Genomic DNA, 20649 nt, shown 5'->3' with positions numbered 1-20649 from the left:
TGTTGGCCAGGCTGGTCTCAAACTCCCGACCTTAGATGATCCACCTGCCTCGGACTCCCAAAGTGCTGGGATTACAGGCGTGAGCCCCTGCACTGGGAGAAGAGACTTTTCTTTCCCCACTGAATTGTCTTGGCATCCTTGTTGAAATTTTTTGACAATAAATGATTATTGTGTAACTTTCTGTAAACTAGGAAGTCACTTAAAAAAAAATGCATGGAGGCCGGGTGTGGTGGCTCATGCCTGTAATCCCAGCACTTTTGGGGAGGCTGAGGGGGGCGGATAACTTGAGGTCAGGAGCTCGAGACCAGCCTGGCCAACATGGTGAAACCTTGTCTCTACTAACAATACAAAAAGGAGCCAGGCTTGGTGGTGTGCACCTGTAGTCCCAGCTAGTCAAGAGGCTGAGAAATGAAAATCACCTGAACCCGGTAGGTGGAGGTTGCAGTGAGCCGAGACCTCACCACTGCACTCCAGCCTGGGCGACAAAGCAAAACTCCATCCAAAAGGAGGAAAGGAAAAAAAAAAAAAAAAAGGCACAGAGGTGACTGCTGACTCAGCAGGTGACTGCTGAAATGCTGACTCAGCAGGTGACTGCTGAAATGCTGACTCAGCTGGGTCCAGCTCTGTCCCTGGCGCCCAAGCGTGAAACTGACCGGCTTCTGGCCTTCGCACCAGGTAGTCTGCAGGGCCTGTGGGGTAAGGGCCGTGAAACCCCAGGACTGACATTCCCTCTGACCTACCCCTACCCTGGGCCTGTACCCTGGCCCTGGGGAGCTGGGGCTTCTGTGGAGGGTGGGTAGGGAGCTCTGCCCACTGGCCTTCTCTCCCGCCCCACCCTCTGCACCCTGCCCTGCGGTGGTCCACTGCCAGGCCTGGCCCTGCCAAACCAGACTGGGAACTTTCATCCCCTGACTGGCACTGTCCCAGTGGGGCTGACAGCAGGGAAGGGCTGCGGGTGATGCCAGCCTCCGGGGTGACCCTGGTAGGACGGCCACTTCCTCCAGTGCTCCCATCAAAGCAGCTCTGAGAATGTGGTCCCTGCATCTGCAGTTTTTGGCATTTGCTGGCCAGAGCTGCCTTTCTGAACCACCTGGTTTCTCAGGAAGCAGCAGCCGTCCCCCTGAACCTACCCACCCCGTCCCTGGCTGTGAATTTCCAACCTGGGCACTGGGTACCATGTACAAACCTCAGACCTCCCGCTGATCTCCAGTTCAAACAAAACCAGCTCTTCACAAAATGCACATGGCGGTCAGAGAAATTTGAGCACTGAATGGGTATTTGGGAATATCAAAGTTTTTTTTTTTTTTCTGAGACAGGGTCTTGCTCTGTTGTCCAGGCTGGAGTGCAGTGGCACAATCATGGCTGACTGTGGCCTAAATCTCCTGGGCTCAAGTAATCCTCTCACCTCAGCCTCTCAAGTAGCTGGGACTACAAGTGCGTGCCATGACGCCCAGCTAAGTTTTAAATTTTCTGTACAGATGGGGGTCTCACCATATTGTCCAAGCTAGTCTCGAATTCCTGGGCTCAAGAGATCTTGCCTCAGCCTCCCACAGTGCTGGGATTACAAGTCTGAGAGACCACACCCAGCCCACCATTACATTCTTTTTTTGAAATGGGGTCTCATTCTGTCACCCAGGTTGGAGTGCGGTGCTGCGATCACAGCTCACTGCAGCCTTGAACCTGCAGGCTTAAGCGATCCCACCTCAGCCTTCCAAGTAGCTGGGACTACAGGCTATTTGCACCACTGCACTCCAGCCTGAGCAACACAGTAAGACCCTGTCTTAAAAAAAAAAGGGCATCTTTGGGAGGCCCAGGTAGGCAGATCCCCTGAGCTCAGGAGTTTGGGATCAGCCTGGGTAACACAGTGAGACCCCAATTCTACAAAAACATACAAAAATTAGCCACGTGTGGTGGCACACACCCATAGCACCACCTATTTAGAAGGCTGAGGTAGAAGACTGGTTTGAGCCCAGGGGGCCCAGGTTAGTAAGCCAAGATTGTGCCACTGCACTGCAGCCTGAATGACAGAGCCAGATCCTGTCTCAAAAAAACAATTAGTGCTTGCTGTTGGTGGGGTGGCCCCATGCAGTCCAGTCTCTACACTGCCTGAGACCCCTCAACCCCAGACTCCTTGTCTCGTTCCCTTCCCCCCAACACCAGTTTTGGTTCCTCCTACTTAAACAATTCCTTCGCCCAAAGGCCTCCCAAATGCACAGCGAGGACCCTGGCTCCTCCCCAAAAGGCCGTGGCCTTGTCCTCCTTACGGGGTGCAGGGGGTCCTGCTGGTCTGGACAGCAAGGCAGCCGGCAGGCGGGCGGGGCAGGCAGGAACAGACGCGGCAGCTCCCGGCATTTATTGACTGCAGCCCCCCCCAGAGCACACTGCCCTTCCCAGGTGGGGCGAAGCCCAGCGACTAGGGAAGCAGAGAATGCAGCAGCCACCCGGGGGACTCCTTGTCGGGAGAAGACCCTGAGGAGGAACTGCAGCCCGCCTGGGCCATTCCCCCAGGGAGCCAAGCGGGACACCGGCACAATCCCTGAAGACGAGACCGCCTGCTGGTGAGTGGAGAGGCTTTGGCAAAACTGTTAAAGCCACTGTGGGGTGGATGGGGGTGCGCGGGACCTCGGTGGCCCTTCACCCTCACCCGTGATGGCTCCAAAACCTCTCTGGGCCCCTCCCTCCCAGGCACTCGCTCGTGGTCTGCGTTGTTTGTTCCTCCCACCCAGCCGCGGGGTCTTGGGGGGAGTTGCAGCTGCCCGAGGACACGGAAGGTCTGGTCGCTCTCAGCGGACACAAAGTGCACAGCTAGCGCTTGGGTGAGCAACAGCCAGGCTGCACCCACACTCTGCCACCCGAGTCCTCGATGGAAAGTGCTGGAAGATGCTGCTTTGGGCCTCAGAGGCAGGAGGCAGGGAAAATACCCTCCCCCGGCCCAGGAGAGGGGAGAAATGAGCCTCTGGTGGCCCCTGTTCCCCTGAGGAGCTGCCAGCGGGAGGGGCAAGGCCACGCAGCGCCCAGCCGGGAGAGCCTGGGAGCCAGAGCAGGGGTGGGGGTGCAGCTACAGCTGAGAGGGGACGAGGCCAGGAGGAGCTCAGCCAGCAGGTGGGGGGACAGCAGGGGCCTGCTGGGGAGGACGGGTGGCCATGGCCAGCGAGGTTGTGGCCCCAGAAGCAGGTGCTGGGCTTGGGACTCTTTGGAAGAACTTAGCGCAGCTGGCCTGGCAGCCCAGCCATTCCCACGGCCGGTCAGGATGGCACTTTGATGCCAAAGTTTTTGCGTAGCTGTTCCAGAAACACAAAAGTGAGCACGGTGTGGGGGATGAGGCGGATGCCAGCTGGGACGAGGCCCTGGAGGGAGACAGGGAAAGTGAGAGACAGAGTCCGAAGGGACTGGCTCCCCATTGCCCGAGCCGCCACCGCCGCCACCACTGCACCTTGTAAAAGGCCAGAGGCCCGAGCTTCGCTGTCTCCACGGCGCAGTGGAAAACGCCCTGCAGAAAACGCAGTGAAACAATCAAAAAGGCTGCTTCTCACCCACAAGGCAATGAAAATCCCCTCCCAGGCACCAGCCAGGCACGGTGGCCTGGGGACTCTCAACGTGGGTTGTGGGTGTGAGTGGCAGCTGCTGGCTGGTAACAGGTAACCACAGGTCTGCAGGCACTGGCCAGGTCAATGGCCGCCCTGCTTGCTTATGCAGTACAACCAGGGCCCAAGGGTGCAGCCCAGGGTCCAGCGGGCGGAGGGGGCTGTGAACAGAACCATGAGAACCAGGGACGCAGCACGGCAGGGTCAAGGAGAAGAGCAGGGACAGAGCCATGGGCTCTGCAAACGTGGAAGCCCCATGGAGCTGGCGGGGGCCCGAGGGAGGAGAACCAGAGCATTGACGAGGCACAAACTGCCATGAGCAGCACCACCTCCGTTAATCTGTGAAAGAAATGCTTTGGCTGGGCAGAGTGGCTCACGCCTGTAATCCCAGCACTGTGGGAGGCTGAGGCGGGCGGATCACTTCAGGCCAGGAGTTCAAAACCAGCCTGGCAAACATGGCGAAACCTTGTCTCTACTAAAAATAGAAAACTTCACCGGGCACCGTGCCATGTGCCTTTAATCCCAGCTACTCGGGAGGCTGAGGCAGGAGAATCATCTTGATCCCAGGAGGCAGAGGTTGCAGTGAGGGGGAAAAAAAAAAGAAAAGAAAGGGTTTTTTTTGTTGTTGTTTTGAGACAGAGTCTCGCTCTGTCGCCTAGGCTGGAGTGCAGTGGCGCAATCTCGGCTCACTGCAACCTTCGCCTCCCAAGTTCAAGCAATTCTCCTGCCTCAGCCTCCCGAGTAGCTGGGACTACAGGCGCCTGCCACCTTGCCCGGCTAATTTTTGTATTTTTAGTAGAGACAGGGTTTCACCATGTTGGTCAGGCTGGTCTCCAACTCCTGACCTTGTGATCTGCCCGCCTCGGCCTCCCAAAGTGTTAGGATTACAGGCATAAGCCACCATGCCTGGCCAAAAATAAACGTTTTACAACAGAGTCTCACTCTGTCACCCAGGCTGGAATGCAGTGGTACAATCTTGGCTCACTGTCACCTGGACCTCCTGGGCTCAAGGGATTATCCCACTTCAGCCTCCTGTGTAGCTGGGAGGCACATGCCACCGAGCCTGACTAATTTTTGTTTGTTTGTTTTTGAGACGGAGTTTCATTCTTGTTGCCCAGGCTGGGGTGCAATGGTGTGATCTCAGCTCACTGCAACCTCCGCCTCCCAGGTTCAAGCGATTCTTCTGCCTCGGCCTCCTGAGTAGCTGGGATTACAGGCGCCCAACACCACGCCCAGCTAATTTTTTGTATTTTTAGTAGAGATGGGATTTCACCATGTTGGCCAGGCTGGTCTTGAACTCCTGACCTCAGGTGATCCACTCGCCTCGGCCTCCCAAAGTGCTGGGATTATAAGCGTGAGCCACCACACCGGGCCCCTAATTTTTGTATTTTTGGTAGAGATGGGGTTTCAGTATATTGCCCAGGTGGGTCTTGAACTCCTAGACTCAAGTGGTCTGCCCGCGTCAGGCTCCCAAAGTGTGGGGTTACAGGCGTGAGCCACTGCGCTGGGCCAAGAAATCTTCAAAAACAAAAACAAGGCAAAGGCACTCAAAGGCGCGACTCCTCTTCCGAGGCCTAGTGCTGTGCAGAGATAGGCAACTGGAAGCGAGGGGGACCCTCCCTGGGTTCCCAGTGCGAGTGTCCGCGTCCCGGAGAGGTGAGGGGCCTCGCTGGGCTGCACAGCCTGACTGCACAGGCCCCACTCACCTGATACTCCCCCTTGGAGTTCATCAGACGGGTCTTCAGCACATCCAGGGGCTGACACAGGAACGTGGCACATCCACCCTGGGGAGAGGGCTCGTCACCAGCGGCCTGCCAGGTACCCCTGGCACCACTGCCGAATCCCACCCGCATGCCAGTCCAGAAAGAGCCCCTCAACCTGACTCCCGGGGAGGCCAGGAGCATGCTGGCGGGGGCACCCGGCTGACCCATGAGCTCTGAAAGCCCCAGCACCCACTTATGAGCCCCAGGGGGGGACTGCCAGATGCCCGAGGCCCCCGCCTCCCCCAGCGCTCGCCCCATCCTGGGTGCCCTCAGCTCCCAAGGCCGGCCCAGGGACACCCACCCTAGCCACGCCAGCCACTTACCGCAATAAAGCTGGCAACAAAGTGAGTAAAGATGTTGTCAGACAGGTAGCCGGTGCTAAGGACCAGCTGCTTGGCCTGGTCGTAGCAGGACAGCTGCAGGGGAACAAGGGCGGTCAGGGCTGCAGCGGGGGGCCCAGCTCAGGGAAAGCACACAGTGCCCCAAGCAACACCACCTGGCAATGGCCAAGCACCTGCTCCGTCCATCCGTGAGGCCCAGAAAGGGGAGGCACCTGCCCGAGGTCCTTCACAGGCTGCAGCCCTGACCCACCCATGCCCCCAATCCCGCCCCACCAAGGCCACAGCTGGTGGTTCCCCAGGAGGGTCTTGGTGCCCAGTGCCTTGTTCTATGGCCTCTCTCAAGATGGAGGTCAGAGGTCGCAGGCACTGCCCACACCCACCCCACGCAGGAGGCCTACCTGGCCCACGGTGACTAAGGCCCCTCGGCTGGACGCCATGGTCGCACCTGAGAACAGTCTCCTCAAACCCTCTGCACAAGCAAGGCGTGAGGCAAGGGGTGAGGCCAGGCACCTGGCCCAAATCCCTCGGTGCCCAGCGCTGCCCACCCTGCCTGCAACCCCAGACCCTCGCCTGTGCGCAGCACCTGCCCCTCACCTTCACGAGCCACGCGGTACAGGCCATCCAGCGCGTGGGCGTAGCTGCCGGGGACACGGAATGACCACATGAGACTCCCCCGGCCACTGGCTCCCACAGAGGGTCCTCCCAGGCCCTGTTGCAGGCCGGGGGTTCTTGAGGAAGCAGAGGCCTCATGGGCCTGAAGGTCTCTCCCTGGGAACATCTGAGGCTGGTCCTACCGTCCCACAGCCACTCCGTCCACCCCGCCTGGCCCTCAGGGAGGAGGTTCCGTCTTTTCCAACAGAGCCCCTGGATGGGCACCGCTCCTCAAACACAGGCCTCCTGCCTGCCAGCCCCCGGGAGTCCTGAGGGAACACAGTCTGTGTGCAGAGCTAGAAGCCAGAACTCCCCAGGGGTCCTCGGAAGCGGCGGGGAAATGGCTCACGCTACAGTTGGAGCGGACCCCAGGCCCTAGAAAGGCCCCGGGCCATGGCAGGAGGGTACCGCTGCCCTGAGCTGGGCAGGGAGGCAGTGCCTCCTTCAGGTGTTTCTGTTGCATGAGCTCTGTCCATACCTGCGGCCTTCACCTCCGCACTCAACGCCCTAGGTGCAAGCAGGCCCAGCCCGCAATCCAACCAGGCTCTCCCCGCAGGAAGAACCCAAAGGTCCTGGGGGGCGGAGTGACACCCCTGAGTCCAGAACAGCCGTCAGGACCCTCCATGGACCACACAGGCACCACAGCCTGCTGGAGTCCTGGCTAGGTCACGGCACAGCAGCTGGGGGTCTGCTCCCGCCCAAGCCTCCTGCACCCCAACCACCCCGAGAAGGCAGGGCTGCCCATGACTCACTTGCGTCGCTGACCCTGGGGCAGCTTCACGTCATTCTGCATCCTGAAACAGAAGCAGGTGGCGGGAGGGGCAGGCAGGCTGAGGGGCCTGGGCAGCCCTGGCAGAGCCCCACGGGCAGCAGGGGAGCTTATGTTGGTCAGCGGGGCCCACAGGACAAGGCACGCCAGGGCTCAGGGACACCCACCCTCCTATGCCCAGGACACCAGGGTCTGAGTGGCTTGTTCCAGGCTGACCCCACCCTGCGAGCAGCCCTGGCAGGCCCTAGCCTTGCAGGTAGGGTGGAGGGGACACCAACCTGACGTTGACCAAGTCCGCGGGCGTCCCCACGAAGCCTCCAGCTAAACCTGCGGTGACACAAACCCCAGAGACGAGCAGAATGACACGTGGCATCCTCAGCCCACCTGGCCGCCCCGTGCCCCTCCCACCCGGCAGCTCACCGCTGATGGAGCCCAGCAACACCTTCTGGTGGAAGGGGAGGGGCCCCTGGCTGCCCTTGGCCACGCGGTCCCGCACAGTCTCGTAGATGGCGAACCGAGTCAGGGAGTAGGTCATCTGGGAGAGAAGGGCCCAGCTTGGAGGGGTAGGCACGCCCCACACCCCTCAGCCTCACCACCCTGGCCCAGCCAGGCCCCCCTCAGCCCAAGGGTCCACAGGGACCCTGAGGGGCCATTGGGCCAGCATGCAGCTGAGCCAGTTCACAAATCTAGAGCTGCACCCTGCTTTCTCCCTCCCTGGGCCTCAGTTTCCCCACCGGTAAGTGACGGCCTCAGGCCCAGCCCTGAGAACTGGGTGGCTGCCCATGGAAGGCCCACCCTGGGGTCACCAACTCTCGGCCTGGTAGGTCCTTCCTTGCACAAAGTCTTGAAACAGAGATGGAAACAGCTTGGATGCCCACTGCAGGACTGAGCCCGTATGGGAGCCCCGAGGGGTCGTGGGGAGTCCGAGACTGGCACCCACCGCACACCTGTCTGCACAGCGAGGCGCTCAGGCCGCTGTAGAGCGCCAGGATGCCGTCGGTGCGCACCACCCTCAGTGCCATGCCCGTCATGCGCAGCTTCACCTCCTGCTGCGTCTGCAGATGCACCTGTGGGAGCGAGTGTTCTCAGACCCCACAGCGACCCCAAGGGATCGGTGCCAGGTCCATCCAGAGAGGCGGAAAGTGAGGCAGGAGACAGTGATAAGGCCGCCCACGGCCCTGCCCAGGGACTCCACACCCCCGCTTGGAACCAGCTCACACCATTGCTTTCCAACAGCAACCACATCAGCGGACATGGAGCCAGAGGCCATGGAACTGAGAGTGCCCGTGAGCCCCGCGGGCGCCCGCACTGCACCTGAGTCCTGGCTGCACTGGCCTCAGGGGCTTGCCATTCTCCTTCTGCAGATGAGGAAACTGAGGCACGGAGCGGTAACGCACTCGCTGGCGCCATCAGGATTTGGGCCCAGCGAGGAGACCCCAGAGCCCTCCTTTTTATCCACCACACCATGTCTCAAGAGGGACAAACGTTTACGGGGACTCAGAAACGGCCAGGGAGCCTGCAGGACCATGGGAGACTGAGGAGGTAGCCAGAAGGCCTTGAAAGGCAGCAAGAGCTCAGCAGCGGACAAGGGGATGATGCAGCTGGCCGCAGGGCATAGCAGCCTCCTCCGCAAAGCACCTAGGAGCTGCGGGCAGGCACTCGGGGGCCATCAGCCTGACAACCTCCCATTCCGTTGGCCTCCACCACTCATAGGACCTCTGCCTCCTGGCCTGGCCAGCTGAGAGCTCCAGGCAGAAGCGGGGTGGGCCAGGGCCAGAAAGGAAGGCCAGCATCTGGCCCAGGATCCCAGCTCCTGGGTCCCACTCCCAGCACTGACCCCAAAGAAACCCATCCACTGCTCAGTGTGACCTGCACACACGCGGCCCCTGTCACGCACACCCAGGGGGGCGGCAAAATGGGTGGGGACAGAGATGGGCCTCCCGTTGTGCTAGCCCAGCAGAACAGAGGGACTGGGCCACACAGGCAGTAGCCCCTGTCCAGGCCAGATGCCACAGTAGGGATTGTAGGGACATGGGACAGAGTGATCAAGAAGCTTTAAAACGATCTTTCCGCAGCCAGAGAGCCCTGGTGAGCAGTCCTCAGGGGCACACCCTGACCACAGCCCCATATGCTGCCAGCAGCTGGCTTCTTCCACCCTCCCAGGCCAGAGGGCAGTCCCGCCTCCACACGGGCTGCCTTCCCTGCCTCCCCCAGAGTGTTCTGCAGCCAAAGAGTGCCTGATGGGGCGGGGCCAAGAGGCAGTGAGGCTCAGAGGGCCTTCAACACCCAGAGGGCCCGTGGGAGAGGCCCTGGGGGGAGGGGCACCTGTGCGGCACCCAGGAGGAAAGGAAGAGCCAGATGCCAAGGAGGGGCTCCTCCTGCCCACGCCAGTGCCTTCCTGTCGCTGGGACTGCATCTCACTGGCCCTGGCTGCCTGTGGCCTGGGAGTTCTGCAGGCCTCTCCCAGGACCAGCGAGGTCTCAGGTACCCCAAGACGCCCACATCTGCTCACCTGGCCTTCACACAGTGGCCAGCAATGTTGCTCGTTAGTAAAGCCAGTCCCCTCAAAAGCTGCTGGAATACAAGTCCCCTGGGCAGGCTGCTAAAATAAAGGTCCCCCAGACGGGTGGCTGCCCAGTGACCACAGCCAGGTTCACAGGGCAGGGCCCGCTGGGCAGACTGTGCAATGCCTTAGGCCCTTTCTTCTTTGTTCTCTGTGGCAAGACAGGGTCAGAAAACAACGCCCCTTGGCTGTCCCTGGGAAACAAGGAGAGCTCTGTCTTATTTTGCCCCATAAGCTTTAAAAAAAAAAAAAAAGTAAAAGAACTGTGGCTGCTTCTCGTGCTGAGAAATGCCCACTCTCATAGAGCCAGGACCACACGCATGCGGTGTCTCCCGCATCTCTCCTGGGGGTGTGCTGGTCCTAACATTGCTTCCAGTGCCCACCCAGCTTTCTCCGGAGGAAGCAGCCCAAAGCCGGGGCGCAGGGTCACCCCACTTGCCCAGGGCCACGTCCGGCGGTGTGCTAAGCACCCCTGGGTGGGGGGCGGCTTGGCCCATGCCCTGGGTCTGCTACAGCCAGCACGCCTCCAGATGCCAACACCTGTGCACCTCACAGAACTCCCCCCACAACTTCCAACTGGGCGGAAAGAGTGTTCTTCAATGTATGGGGGTGGGTAGCTCAGACAGGCCAAGTGACTTGCCGAAGGTCACCAGATATTAAAGTGCAGAGCCGGGGCTGGATCGTCACCTGCTGAGAATTGGGAAGCCGGCCGGGAAGCTGGGGAGCCCGGCTGCGCCCTGCAGACCTCGAGCTCGGCGGCCAACAGCCGAGGGACACCCGGGATCGGCCACCCGGGCGTCGGGGGCCTCCTCGGTGTCTCCAGGAGGGGGCCCCGGGCGCAGCGATCCGCGGGTGCGTGGGGCCGGGCTGCTGCCGTTGCAGGCGTCTGGGCGGCGCCAAGGTCCCATCCTCCCCGCGTTCCGGGGCCCGGCCTCACCTTGAGCAGGTCCAGCGGGTGCGTGCAGCAGGCGGCCCCGCAGGAGGCCAGCCCCCCGAAGTACCAGCGCGACACGCGCGCCTCGGCCGCCATGGCCCAGAAGAGCCCAACTCCAGCCCGACCCCGGCCCGACCCCGGCGTGTACTGACCCGCAGCGCCCCGCGCCCCGCGCGCGGTTCAAAGCGCCGCCCGCGCGCCCGCACCCCGCACAGCCAATGCGCGCGCGCGCCCCGGGGGCGGGACCTCTAGGCCACGCCCCCAGCGATGGAGGCGTGCCCGGCGCCTTAAAGCGGCCGCAGAGGGGCGCCGAGCGCGGTGGGCCCAGCCTGGGGACGCGCGGGTGCTCTGGGGCTGCTGCGTGGCGTCCTCCCCTCCCCGGGCTGGAGCGCGGCGCTGAAGGCCACCGCCCGGGAACCGGCCCCAGGCTCACGGGACCGCGGCGGGCGCCCTGCCAATCCCCAAGAGGCCCGGCCCCTGGCCCTGAACCTGCCCCCCGCCGTGGCCAACCCGCCGCGCAGGCGCTGGCTCGTGAGTCATCCGGCGGGGGCCACGTGTGTGCGGCGTGAGCCCTGCGTCCACTGGTCTGCAACCCCTGCCCCCACGAGGGCTCAGCCCCGGCCCAACTGCAAGAGAGCAGAAAACCGGCTTCGGGAGCCGGGCGCGGTGGCTCACTGCTGCAATCCCAGCTACTCAGGAAGCTCAAGCAGTAGAATCGCTTGAATCCGGGAGAGGAGGTTGCAGTAAGCTGAGATCGCGCCACTGCACTCCAGCCTGGGCGACAGAGCGAGACTCCATCTCGGAAAAAAAGAACCTGCTTGGGGCCAGATTGAATGAAAACTGGGAGAAAATGGCGGTTACGAAGGACTTGCCTCCTTTCCCACACACAGATGACCGGGAGCTCCCGCTCAGTTCTGGTCTGGCTCTGACCAGACGCCCCAGGGAACCACCCTGGAAGTGGGGCCCCGGGGTGGGTCCTGGGGCTCCCGTTCCCAGGAGATGCCTGCCTGCATCTGGGCCCCTGCTTGGATTCTATTTCCCTGCGAAGAACAAGGAGGTACTGGTGTGTTCTTGGCCCAGGTGCACCTGCTGGGGAAAATGAAATTTAAGTCCCCAAGGCTGCTTTGGGGCTGGGCCACAGGGATGAAGAAGCTGCAGCTCCAGCTTAGTCACTGCTGTCTGGCTTCCCCCACCCTCCAGGGCGAAAGGTGAGGGGCACTGGAAAAACCCCTCAAGCACCAGAACGTGTCCAGCTCTGTATCCGCGCATCCAGCGATGCCCTGGATGCCCTGGCTGTGTCGGAGGCGCAAGACACATAGGATTTTCAGCTTGGCTGTGGGTTTATTGGGCCGTAACCCCGACATAGGCAGGCAGGCTCTGTATTTGTCTTCATTGGCCAACTGGAGGAGACTGTTTTCTAGACCCTTAGGTGGCCTCTGACCCCGTAAGTCATCAGCGGAAGATTTGGGCTGGCGAGTGAGCAGCTGACCAGAGGCGGTCCCCCTGCCCGGAAGTGTGCTGTGGTCCTTGGTTTGGTTGTGACCCTCAGGTGTCGCCCACACAGACCGTAACTACCTGGCGATGGGGAAGGGTGCCAGGTGGACACGGGTGAAAACACAGCCACACCTGGTGGGGAAGCAGGTGGAGGTGCTCAGGAGGCAGCCAGGAGAGTGTGGCATAGCGCTGCCCACACCAAGCCTGGGCTGGGGCTCCACATGTGGAGATGGCGCAAATGCACTGCAGGGACTCAGAGGGATCACGCCAGGCTTAAAAGGCCCAGAGCAAACAGACTCAACAGTTAGGAAGTGGCCTGATCTCAGTGTAAACCATGATGAGTTGCATCCGTCGGCTCCCAATTACTAAGAATCAGAGGCGATGGAAACCTTGAGGGAAGCAGGGCCTGGAGGGCCAGTGTCCCCTGAGTCTGAGACACTCCAGGAAGGAGCGGGGCGGGCCTGGGCTGCAACCTGTCCCTCCCAAGGCCACCTGCAAGACAGGGCTGGAACAGGCTGCGGGCAGAGACCCCCAACGCACAGAACACTGGCTCCCGGCTGGAGCAGGAACCGCTCCAAAGCAGAAAGAGCAGGGCCCTGAGGCTAAGGAGCGGGAACTGAAGAGATTTTTTTTTTTTTTTTTTTGAGACGGAGTCTCGCTCTGTCGCCCGGGCTAGAGTGCAGTGGCCGGATCTCAGCTCACTGCAAGCTCCGCCTCCCAGGTTTACGCCATTCTCCTGCCTCAGCCTCCCGAGTAGCTGGGACTACAGGCGCCCGCCACCTCGCCCGGCTAGTTTTTTGTATTTTTTATTAGAGACGGGGTTTCCCGGTGTTAGCCAGGATGGTCTCGATCTCCTGACCTCGTGATCCGCCCGTCTCGGCCTCCCAAAGTGCTGGGATTACAGGCTTGAGCCACCACGCCCGGCCAGAGATTTACAAAGAACAAAAAAGGCTGGGCATGGCAGCTCTCACCTGTAATCCCAGCACTTTGGGAGGCCAAGGTGGGAGGATCTCTTGAGGCCAGGAGTTTCAGAGCAGACTGGGCAACACAGTGAGACCCCATCTCCACAAAAAATCAAAAGATTAGCCAGGCATGATGGCATGTGCCTGTAGTCCCAGCTACCTGGGAGGCTGAGGTGGAAGGATTGCTTGCACACAGGAGGCCGAGGCTGCAGTGAGCCTTGATCAAGCCACTGCACTCCAGCTCGGGTGACAGAGTGAGATTCTATCTATATTAAAAAACAAAAATAGGCTGGATGTGGTGGCTCATGCCTGTAATCCCAGCACTTTGGGAGGCTGAAGTGGGCAGATCACCTGAGGTTAGGAATTCGAGACCAGCCTGGTCAACGTGGTGAAACCCCCCCTCTACTAAAAATAGAAAAATTAACTGGATGTGGTGGTGGGCGCCTGTAATCCCAGCTACTTGGGAGGCTAAGGCAGGAGAAACGCTTGAACCCGGGAGGTGAAGGTTGCAGTGAGCCGAGATCGTGCCATTGCACTCCAGCCTGGGTGACAAGTGCAAAACTCGGTCTCAAAAAAAAAAAAAGAAATTAAAAAAAATTAAAATAAGGCTGGGCACATTGGCACACACCTGTAATCTCAGCACTTTGGGAGGCCAAGACAGGTGATTGTTTGAGGGAGTTCAAGACCAGCCTCGCCAACATGGTGAAACCCTGTCTCTAATAAAAACACAAAATTAGCTAGGCGTGGTGGCGCATGCCTATAATTCCAGCTTCTTGGGAAATTGAGGCAGGAGAATTGCTTGAACCCGGCAGGTGGAGGCTGCAGTGAGCCAAGACTGCACCACCAGCCCGGGTGACAGAGTGAGACCCTGTTTCAAAACAATCAATCAATAAATAAGTAAACAAATAAAACATTAAAAAAATAGAACAAAAGCGCAAGGAGCTGCAGGGGACTGAAGTTTGTGAACTCTGTGAGCTGGAGATGCCAGGAGGGCAGTCAGAAGGTGAGGAATCCTGGAAAACAGGAAATGCATCCAAGGCCAGACTTTTCCAAACGGTGAATTTAGAACTGTAGGGCAGGGACTCACGAAGATCCCTGGTTGATTCTCAGACGGATCGTAAGTTATATCAGTAGGCCCAAGGGGGTGGTTGGGGCAGACCGAGCTAGTTCATGGGACAGGGCTTCCCGTCTAGCCTCCGACTGTGGCCTGGCATCCACGGGTTACCTTGGGGGTCCCCCGGCAGGGAAGACAGCCTCTCGGTGGCTCCTGCGAGTGACCTGGCAGATGCCTGAGCCAGGGCAGGCAGTGAGGAGTCACCAGCGGAGGCTTTGCTGGTCTATCTGATCTGGTTGCAGCCTGGATGAACACAGCATGCCTGTCTGACCCCAAGCAGGGCTCGTCCGAGCTCAGATATTTGCTGCCTTCCAGACGGGAAAGGCAGTTGGGGTCAGGTCAGCAGGGCACCAGGCAGAATGCACCCAGCCCCAGGTGGCAGTGTCACCTCCTGAGGGAAGAATCGTTAACCCCTCAAAACAGCTACCATGGGCAATAGGGACTTCCAGGCTTGGGACACAGCCTTTCCTGGGGACAGCAGGTTAGTCAGACAAACTCTACCAGAAGGCCCTGGAAGAGGACCTGGGCCAGGCAGGGCATGTGCGCCCAGTGAGCCTAAAACTCCCTGCTGCTCCCGCTCCCCCAGGAGTCCCAGTCAGTGGGCAGCTCCCAGATGCACAGTGCCCCTTTCTGGTCCCATGCCAAGGCATCCTTCCAGCAGGAACACTGAGGCCGGAGGGCACGCAGCCCACGGGGCCGCCACACAGGGCATGTTTCCCGAAGCAGGTGCGGAACGTGCCGTGTCTGGCCTCACGGTGGGCCCACAGCCTGGGGCTGGCCTTGGTCATGGGCCAGCTGAGACAGAAATCCTGATTCTCTCCCAGGTTTGGCTGAAAACAGGCGTGCCCAAGAAAAGGAGGCCACGGGTCCTCAGAGTAAGGCCCTGGCCGTTCCAGCCAGTTTATGGGGCCACACCCCCTGCACTCAGCAGTGGCACCAAGGGGTCTGCAGCCTGAGGGTGGCTGCCAAGGGCTGCCCAGCACTGGGCCACACCTCACCAAGAGCAGTGACCAGTGCTCCAAGCTGGCCCCGGCACTCCCAGTCCCCAGGTCCACAAGCCCCTCCTGCCACTCTGCCCAGGTCCCAGGATACCCCACTTAAGAACCCCAGAGGAACAGCTGACACCCCAACCCTGCAGATGCCAGGTGCATCCCACACCCCTCCCCACTACCCCCGACGCAGCCCCCTGGCCGGGCTTAGGTTCAGGGGTACTTGCAACGTGAGCCAGGGGTGGCATTGCTGGCTCCAAGGCTCCCTCGGTTTCTCATGCAAGTGCTGAATTTCCTGCTGTCTTAAAAGAGGGCCAACACTGAAAACGGGCAGGGTTCACACTCCAAACCCACCCCTCTAAACAGGACGGGCCCCAGTCCTCCATACCACTGCCGTCCACCAGGCCTGGTGTGGGGTCTCAGGACAGGGCCCTGCACCCAGGGGACCCGCTGAATGTCTGTAGACTCTCAGATGTCTGCTGAGGGGGCAGAACAAGCCTCCCATCCCATCCCAACCCGGATCCCCACACTGGCTCCGCAGCCCGGCCTGCGCACGACACTCCACACGCTGCCTGGATCCCCCCGCTGGCCCCGCAGCCCGGCCTGAGCACGACACTCCACACACTGCCCGGATCCCCGCGCTGGCCCCGCAGCCCGGCCTGTGCACGACACTCCACACGCTGCCTGGATCCCCCCGCTGGCCCTGCAGCCCGGCCTGCGCACGACACTCCACACGCTGCCTGGATCCCCCCGCTGGCCCCGCAGCCCGGCCTGCTCACGACACTCCACACACTGAACTGCACAGTGTATTTTTCTCAGCAGCCACCAGAGGCACATTCACTGGTGGCACGTCCTGGTGGGCCTCCTGGTGCCGTCACCAGGCAGCAGCCGCCCCTCCCGCCCGCCACAGTAGGTCTGTGCGGCCTGTCTGGCCCTGCTGCATGGCGCAGGAGGTTCTCCCAAACGGCTCCAGTGGGCGCCTGGTGCTGGGGGTGGTGCCAGTGGCCACAGGAGGGCGGGACCTCGCCAGGGTCCCAGGGACCCCTGAATACAAGTCCTCTGAGCTGGAGCTACTCCAGAACCACCGTGCCGCCCACCGCTTCCAGGGCCGCCTTGATCTTCTCTGCCTCGGCTTTGGCGACATTGGCTTTGATTTCCTGGGGCAGGGACTCCACCAGCTTCTTTGCCTGCCAGAGAGAGCCAAGTCAGGGACTGGGGGCCCTGGGCCGCCACAACGGAACCTGCCTCAGAACCCCCAACGCGGTGCAGACCTGGACGAGGTTGATGCCCTGGACGTAGTTCTTGATTTCCTTGATCAGCTTCACTTTGTCCACGGGGTTCGCCTCAGTCAGGCGGACGGTGAAATGTGTCCGTTCTTTCGCTCTGGGGATCTCTTCTTCCACCACCTTCGGGAGCAGGAAAGAAGGAGGGCTAGGTGAGAAAGGATTGGGGGGAGCTAGCCCCTCCACTGCTGGGCCACCCCATTCTAAAGCCCCAAAGGGAGGTGCAGGGGAGGCCCCAGCAAAGCCTGGAGTTAGAAGTCATGTCTCCCAACTCGTCAATCTTTTTTTTTTTTTTTTTTTTTGAGACAGAGTCTCGCTCTGCCGCCCAGGCTGGAGTGCAGTGGCCGGATCTCAGCTCACTGCAAGCTCCGCCTCCCGGGTTCACGCCATTCTCCTGCCTCAGCCTCCCAAGTAGCTGGGACTACAGGCGCCCGCCACCGCGCCCGGCTAGTTTTTTGTATTTTTTTAGTAGAGACGGGGTTTCACCGTGTTAGCCAGGATGGTCTCGATCTCCTGACCTCATGATCCGCCCGTCTCGGCCTCCCAAAGTGCTGGGATTACAGGCTTGAGCCACCGCGCCCGGCCCCAACTCGTCAATCTTTAACCAGCTGGTGCTTTTTCTTTTCTTTTTTTTTTTGGACGGAGTATCACTCTGTCATCCAGGCTGGAGTGCAGTGGTGCCACCTCAGCTCACGGCAACCTCCACCTCCCGGGTTCAAGCGAGTCTCCTGCCTCAGCCTCCCAAGTCCAGCTGGTGCTCTTCTCTTTCTCATAGCTAGTCAGAGGCAGATCTGCCCAATAACACTTTGTAAACATGCCTCGGCCGGGAGTGGTGGCTCACGCTTGTAATCCTAGCGCTTTGGGAGGCCAAGGCGGGTGGATACTTGAGGTCGAGTTTGAAACCAGCTTGGCCAACGTGGTGAAACCCTGTCTCTAGTGGTGGGCGCCTGTAATCCCAGCTACTCAGGAGGCTGAGGCATGAGAATTGCTTGAACCTGGGAGGCGGGGGCTGCCGTGAGCCGAGATTGCGCCATTGCACTCCAGCCTGGGTGATAGAGTGGGACTCAGTTTCATGAATAAATAAATAAAAACATGCTTCACAGTCCTTCCCTCAATACTCTACTCCTGTCTCCCTTAGAAAGCATAACTTATGAGACAGGAAAAAATGACATCAAAGTGCTTTGTAGATAAAAGGAGCGTCACTCCTTTCTCAGCCACGCCACAGTGCACATGTAACGACAAACTGACAACCCGCCATGGACTGATGGGCACACTGCACTTCTGACATGGCGCATGGAGACCCAGCACCACCCGGGGATGGGGGGGCTGCGTGTCCCCATGGCCTGAGAAGGCTATTATAACATCTCCTCCATCCTCAAAAGCAATCCAGTTTATACAATAGGCTCTACAGTAATCCCAGCTATTCTTACCCAAACGCTCGGCCTGAATCTAATCGGCCTTTAAACTACCTTCCAGTTCTCAGGCATGAGAGTGATGATGCCCCATGGGCACCCCACGCATCTGGAACGTGGGACACTCTACAGGACACGACCTGGTTCCCCAGTGGGGGAAAGGGGCTGAGAGGAGGGCTCTGGCGGAGAGGTTTACACAACCCAATGACCAAATGCAATGGGTGGCTTCAAGTTCACTGGTTTCCCTGCAGAGACTCAAGGACAGAGCTGCCTATTACACCCCTTCGCCTGCGCCAGCCCCTACCCTGCTGCTGCTCCCTGAACTGTCACACACCCTCTTGCCTGGTGGCCCTGGTGCCACCCCTTCCTCTCCCAGGAAGGCCGTGCTCTCTTCTGCAATGTCTGCCTCCTCTTTGAAGCCCACCTTGAACTTGGAACTCTCCCTCCCACTTGAGCTTCTTTGTGGAGAAAGGGTTGGGGGGGAGCTAGCACCTCCACTGCTGGCCCACCCCATTCTAAAGCCCCAAAGGGAGGTGCAGGGGAGGCCCCTCCTTTTCTCCACAATGCTTTCAACGTTCTATTTGGTATAGTTTCTTCCTTTTTCCTTTTTTTGTTTTTTGAGACAGGGTCTTGCTCTGTTGCCAAGTTGGAGTGCAGTAGTGTGATCTTGGCTCACTGCAACCTCTGCCTCCCTGGTTCAAACAATTCTCTTGACTCAGCCTCCTAAGTAGCTGGGATTACAGGCGCCTGCCACCACACCCAGCTAATTTTTGTATTCTTATTTGCTTATTTATATTTATTTATTTAGTTTGTTCGTTTGAGACAGTCTCCTGGGTTCAAGCTATTCTCCTGCCTCAGCCTCCTGAGTAGCTGGGATTACAGGCACATGCCACCAGGCCCAGCTACTTTTTTTATTTTGCATTTTTAGTAGAGACGGGGTCTCACCATGTTGGCCAGGCTGGCCTCGAACTCCTGACCTCAAGTGAATCCACCCATTTCGGCCTCCCAAAGCGCTGGGATTACAGGCGTGAGCCACCACGCCCAGCCTTTTTCCTCTCTTAGCTTAGTGTCTGTTTCCCTCCATTAGAAACATGGCCTCCACATGCAAAGACTTGTACATCCATGGAAGGGGGTAGGTCCCAGGAGGCTGCAGGAGGCCGGCACAGGTGTGCAGGCTGCAGACAATGACGGCAGCTGCAGAACCTGAGATACCGAACCATGGCACATGAGGCCATAGGCGAACTAGGCACCACAGAAATGCCTCTTTCTGCCCAGGACTCACCTCCTGGGCTGCTGCAGCAGGGACAGCCCCAGGCATCACACCACCCATCGGCACAAGCCCAACATCCTGGATCTTCAACGTTTTCTGCAGAGATAGAGAACAGTGTCCACAGCTGGCCCTCACACCAGCCGGAACCTACTGAGGAGGGGCAACTAGCCTGGTATGGACCTTGCACCTGGACAAACACACTTCTGACAATTTGCTAAACTCCCAAAATACACCAGGAACAAAACACAGGGGCTCCCAAACTTCCAGCCCCTGGGTCTGTGCCACCCTCTCATGATACCTTCAGGAGCTCGTTGAGGTCTGAGATTTCCAGGAGAGTGAGGCTGGCGATGTCCTGGACCAGTTGCTGAATCTTGGGGGGGTACTCCTTGGGGGCGTTATCCAGGGGTGCACCAGCAAGGGCCTCACACCTCCGATGGCCGCTACTCCTCATATGTCGCATGGCACAGACGCATGGCACCTGTCGCCTAGCCCCCACCCCCAATTCAAACAGACCTGTCAGTCCTGGAATGGAAGGGGCTGCAGAGACCAGGGGGACAGGACAGAACTGGGGGACTGATGGGTGCCATAAGCTCAGGCTGATAATCACTAGGGCCAGAAATTACCTAGCTCCTTGGTCCCAGTCCAGGGTTCTCAGATCTCAAGGGGTCCGTATTGGTAAGATTTGCAAGTTACTTTAAATTCTTCAAAGAGCCTTAGAAAGCCACGTGTTTACTTGCAGCTATACCACTCAAACCTCAAGCTTCTGGTGTGAATGAACTACATCAACCCAGCGGTGGTGAAACTATTACTTAGGTGCATCTTCCTGAGCAAAGCCTCCCAAAACGTGGGGCCCCCTGGCCGCAAAACGCCGCACCCATGGATGGGCCTTTGCTGCGGAGATGGCTGAGGCCGGGGGAGGAGCAGGGAATCGTCCAAGGTCATCTGGGGCCGACCCTGGCGCTTTCCACGGCCCAGGAAGGAAGGGACTTGCGCACCGGGAGGCCTCCTCCCCAGCCCCCAGTAGGACCCCCAAGCCCGGCCTGGCCGCTGTAGGGAGGCCGGCCCCGCTGCCCGCCTCCGCCCGGATCGACCCCTCAGTGCCCGCCCGTCCCCTACCCTGCCCACCGGCCCAGTCCTGGCGCCCCAGGATCCCGCGTACCTAGCAAGGCGGAACGCAGCAGCCCGAAGCCCAAGGCAAGGCCCCCACAGGGGGCGAGCGGCCGCCGGCAGCATCGGTCCGCGGGTTGGAAGGTCACACGCGGTTCCCCGGGAGGAGGCGACGCTCTAGCCGCCTCGGCCGCCGGGGATTCGAGCTGAGGAGCGACGCTCTAGCCGCCACAGCCGCCGGGCATTCGAACTGGGGAGGGACGCTCTAGCCGCCACAGCCGCTGGGCATTCGAGCCGGCAATGGCGCTCTAGCCGCACCTCGCGCTAGCCTCGTCTCATCCTGAGATTACCCACAAGGCGGCGCGCCGCGCAGACGCAAAATCGTCGTTTGTCGCGGCAGGTGGGCAGCGGGC

General features: G+C 59.9%; 2 protein-coding genes across 4 annotated transcripts; both read right to left on the bottom strand.

Moving 5' to 3' along the window:
• Positions 1-2337: 2337 nt before the first annotated feature.
• On the bottom strand, positions 2338-10827 carry SLC25A10 (solute carrier family 25 member 10). 3 transcript variants are annotated; one of them, XM_005585254.5, is made up of 11 exons: positions 10359-10827; positions 8056-8175; positions 7529-7643; positions 7387-7435; positions 7092-7133; positions 6283-6326; positions 6087-6157; positions 5671-5763; positions 5291-5368; positions 3434-3490; positions 2338-3347 (listed from the first exon to the last, which is right to left on the bottom strand). In XM_005585254.5, exons 2-11 carry the CDS (start codon positions 8137-8139, stop codon positions 3246-3248), a joined length of 735 nt encoding a protein of 244 aa, XP_005585311.1. In that variant the 5' UTR covers positions 8140-8175; positions 10359-10827; the 3' UTR covers positions 2338-3245. The 3 variants fall into 3 exon arrangements, with proteins under 3 accessions (XP_005585311.1, XP_005585310.1, XP_045232420.1); XM_005585253.4 differs by having other exon boundaries at positions 10609-10827; XM_045376485.3 differs by having other exon boundaries at positions 10758-10827.
• A 5127-nt stretch (positions 10828-15954) lies between these two features.
• MRPL12 (mitochondrial ribosomal protein L12) lies at positions 15955-20412 on the bottom strand. The gene is made up of 5 exons (XM_005585251.5): positions 20289-20412; positions 19428-19614; positions 19142-19225; positions 16436-16570; positions 15955-16351 (listed from the first exon to the last, which is right to left on the bottom strand). Exons 1-5 carry the CDS (start codon positions 20360-20362, stop codon positions 16235-16237), a joined length of 597 nt encoding a protein of 198 aa, XP_005585308.1. The 5' UTR covers positions 20363-20412; the 3' UTR covers positions 15955-16234.
• Between the last annotated feature and the right edge of the window lie 237 nt (positions 20413-20649).

The sequence above is a fragment of the Macaca fascicularis genome, chromosome 16 (genome assembly GCF_037993035.2).
Source record: "Macaca fascicularis isolate 582-1 chromosome 16, T2T-MFA8v1.1".
NCBI classification, from domain to species: Eukaryota; Metazoa; Chordata; class Mammalia; order Primates; family Cercopithecidae; genus Macaca; species Macaca fascicularis.
Note: the sequence above shows the minus strand (reverse complement) of the source record. Positions and strands in the feature narration are given on the sequence as shown.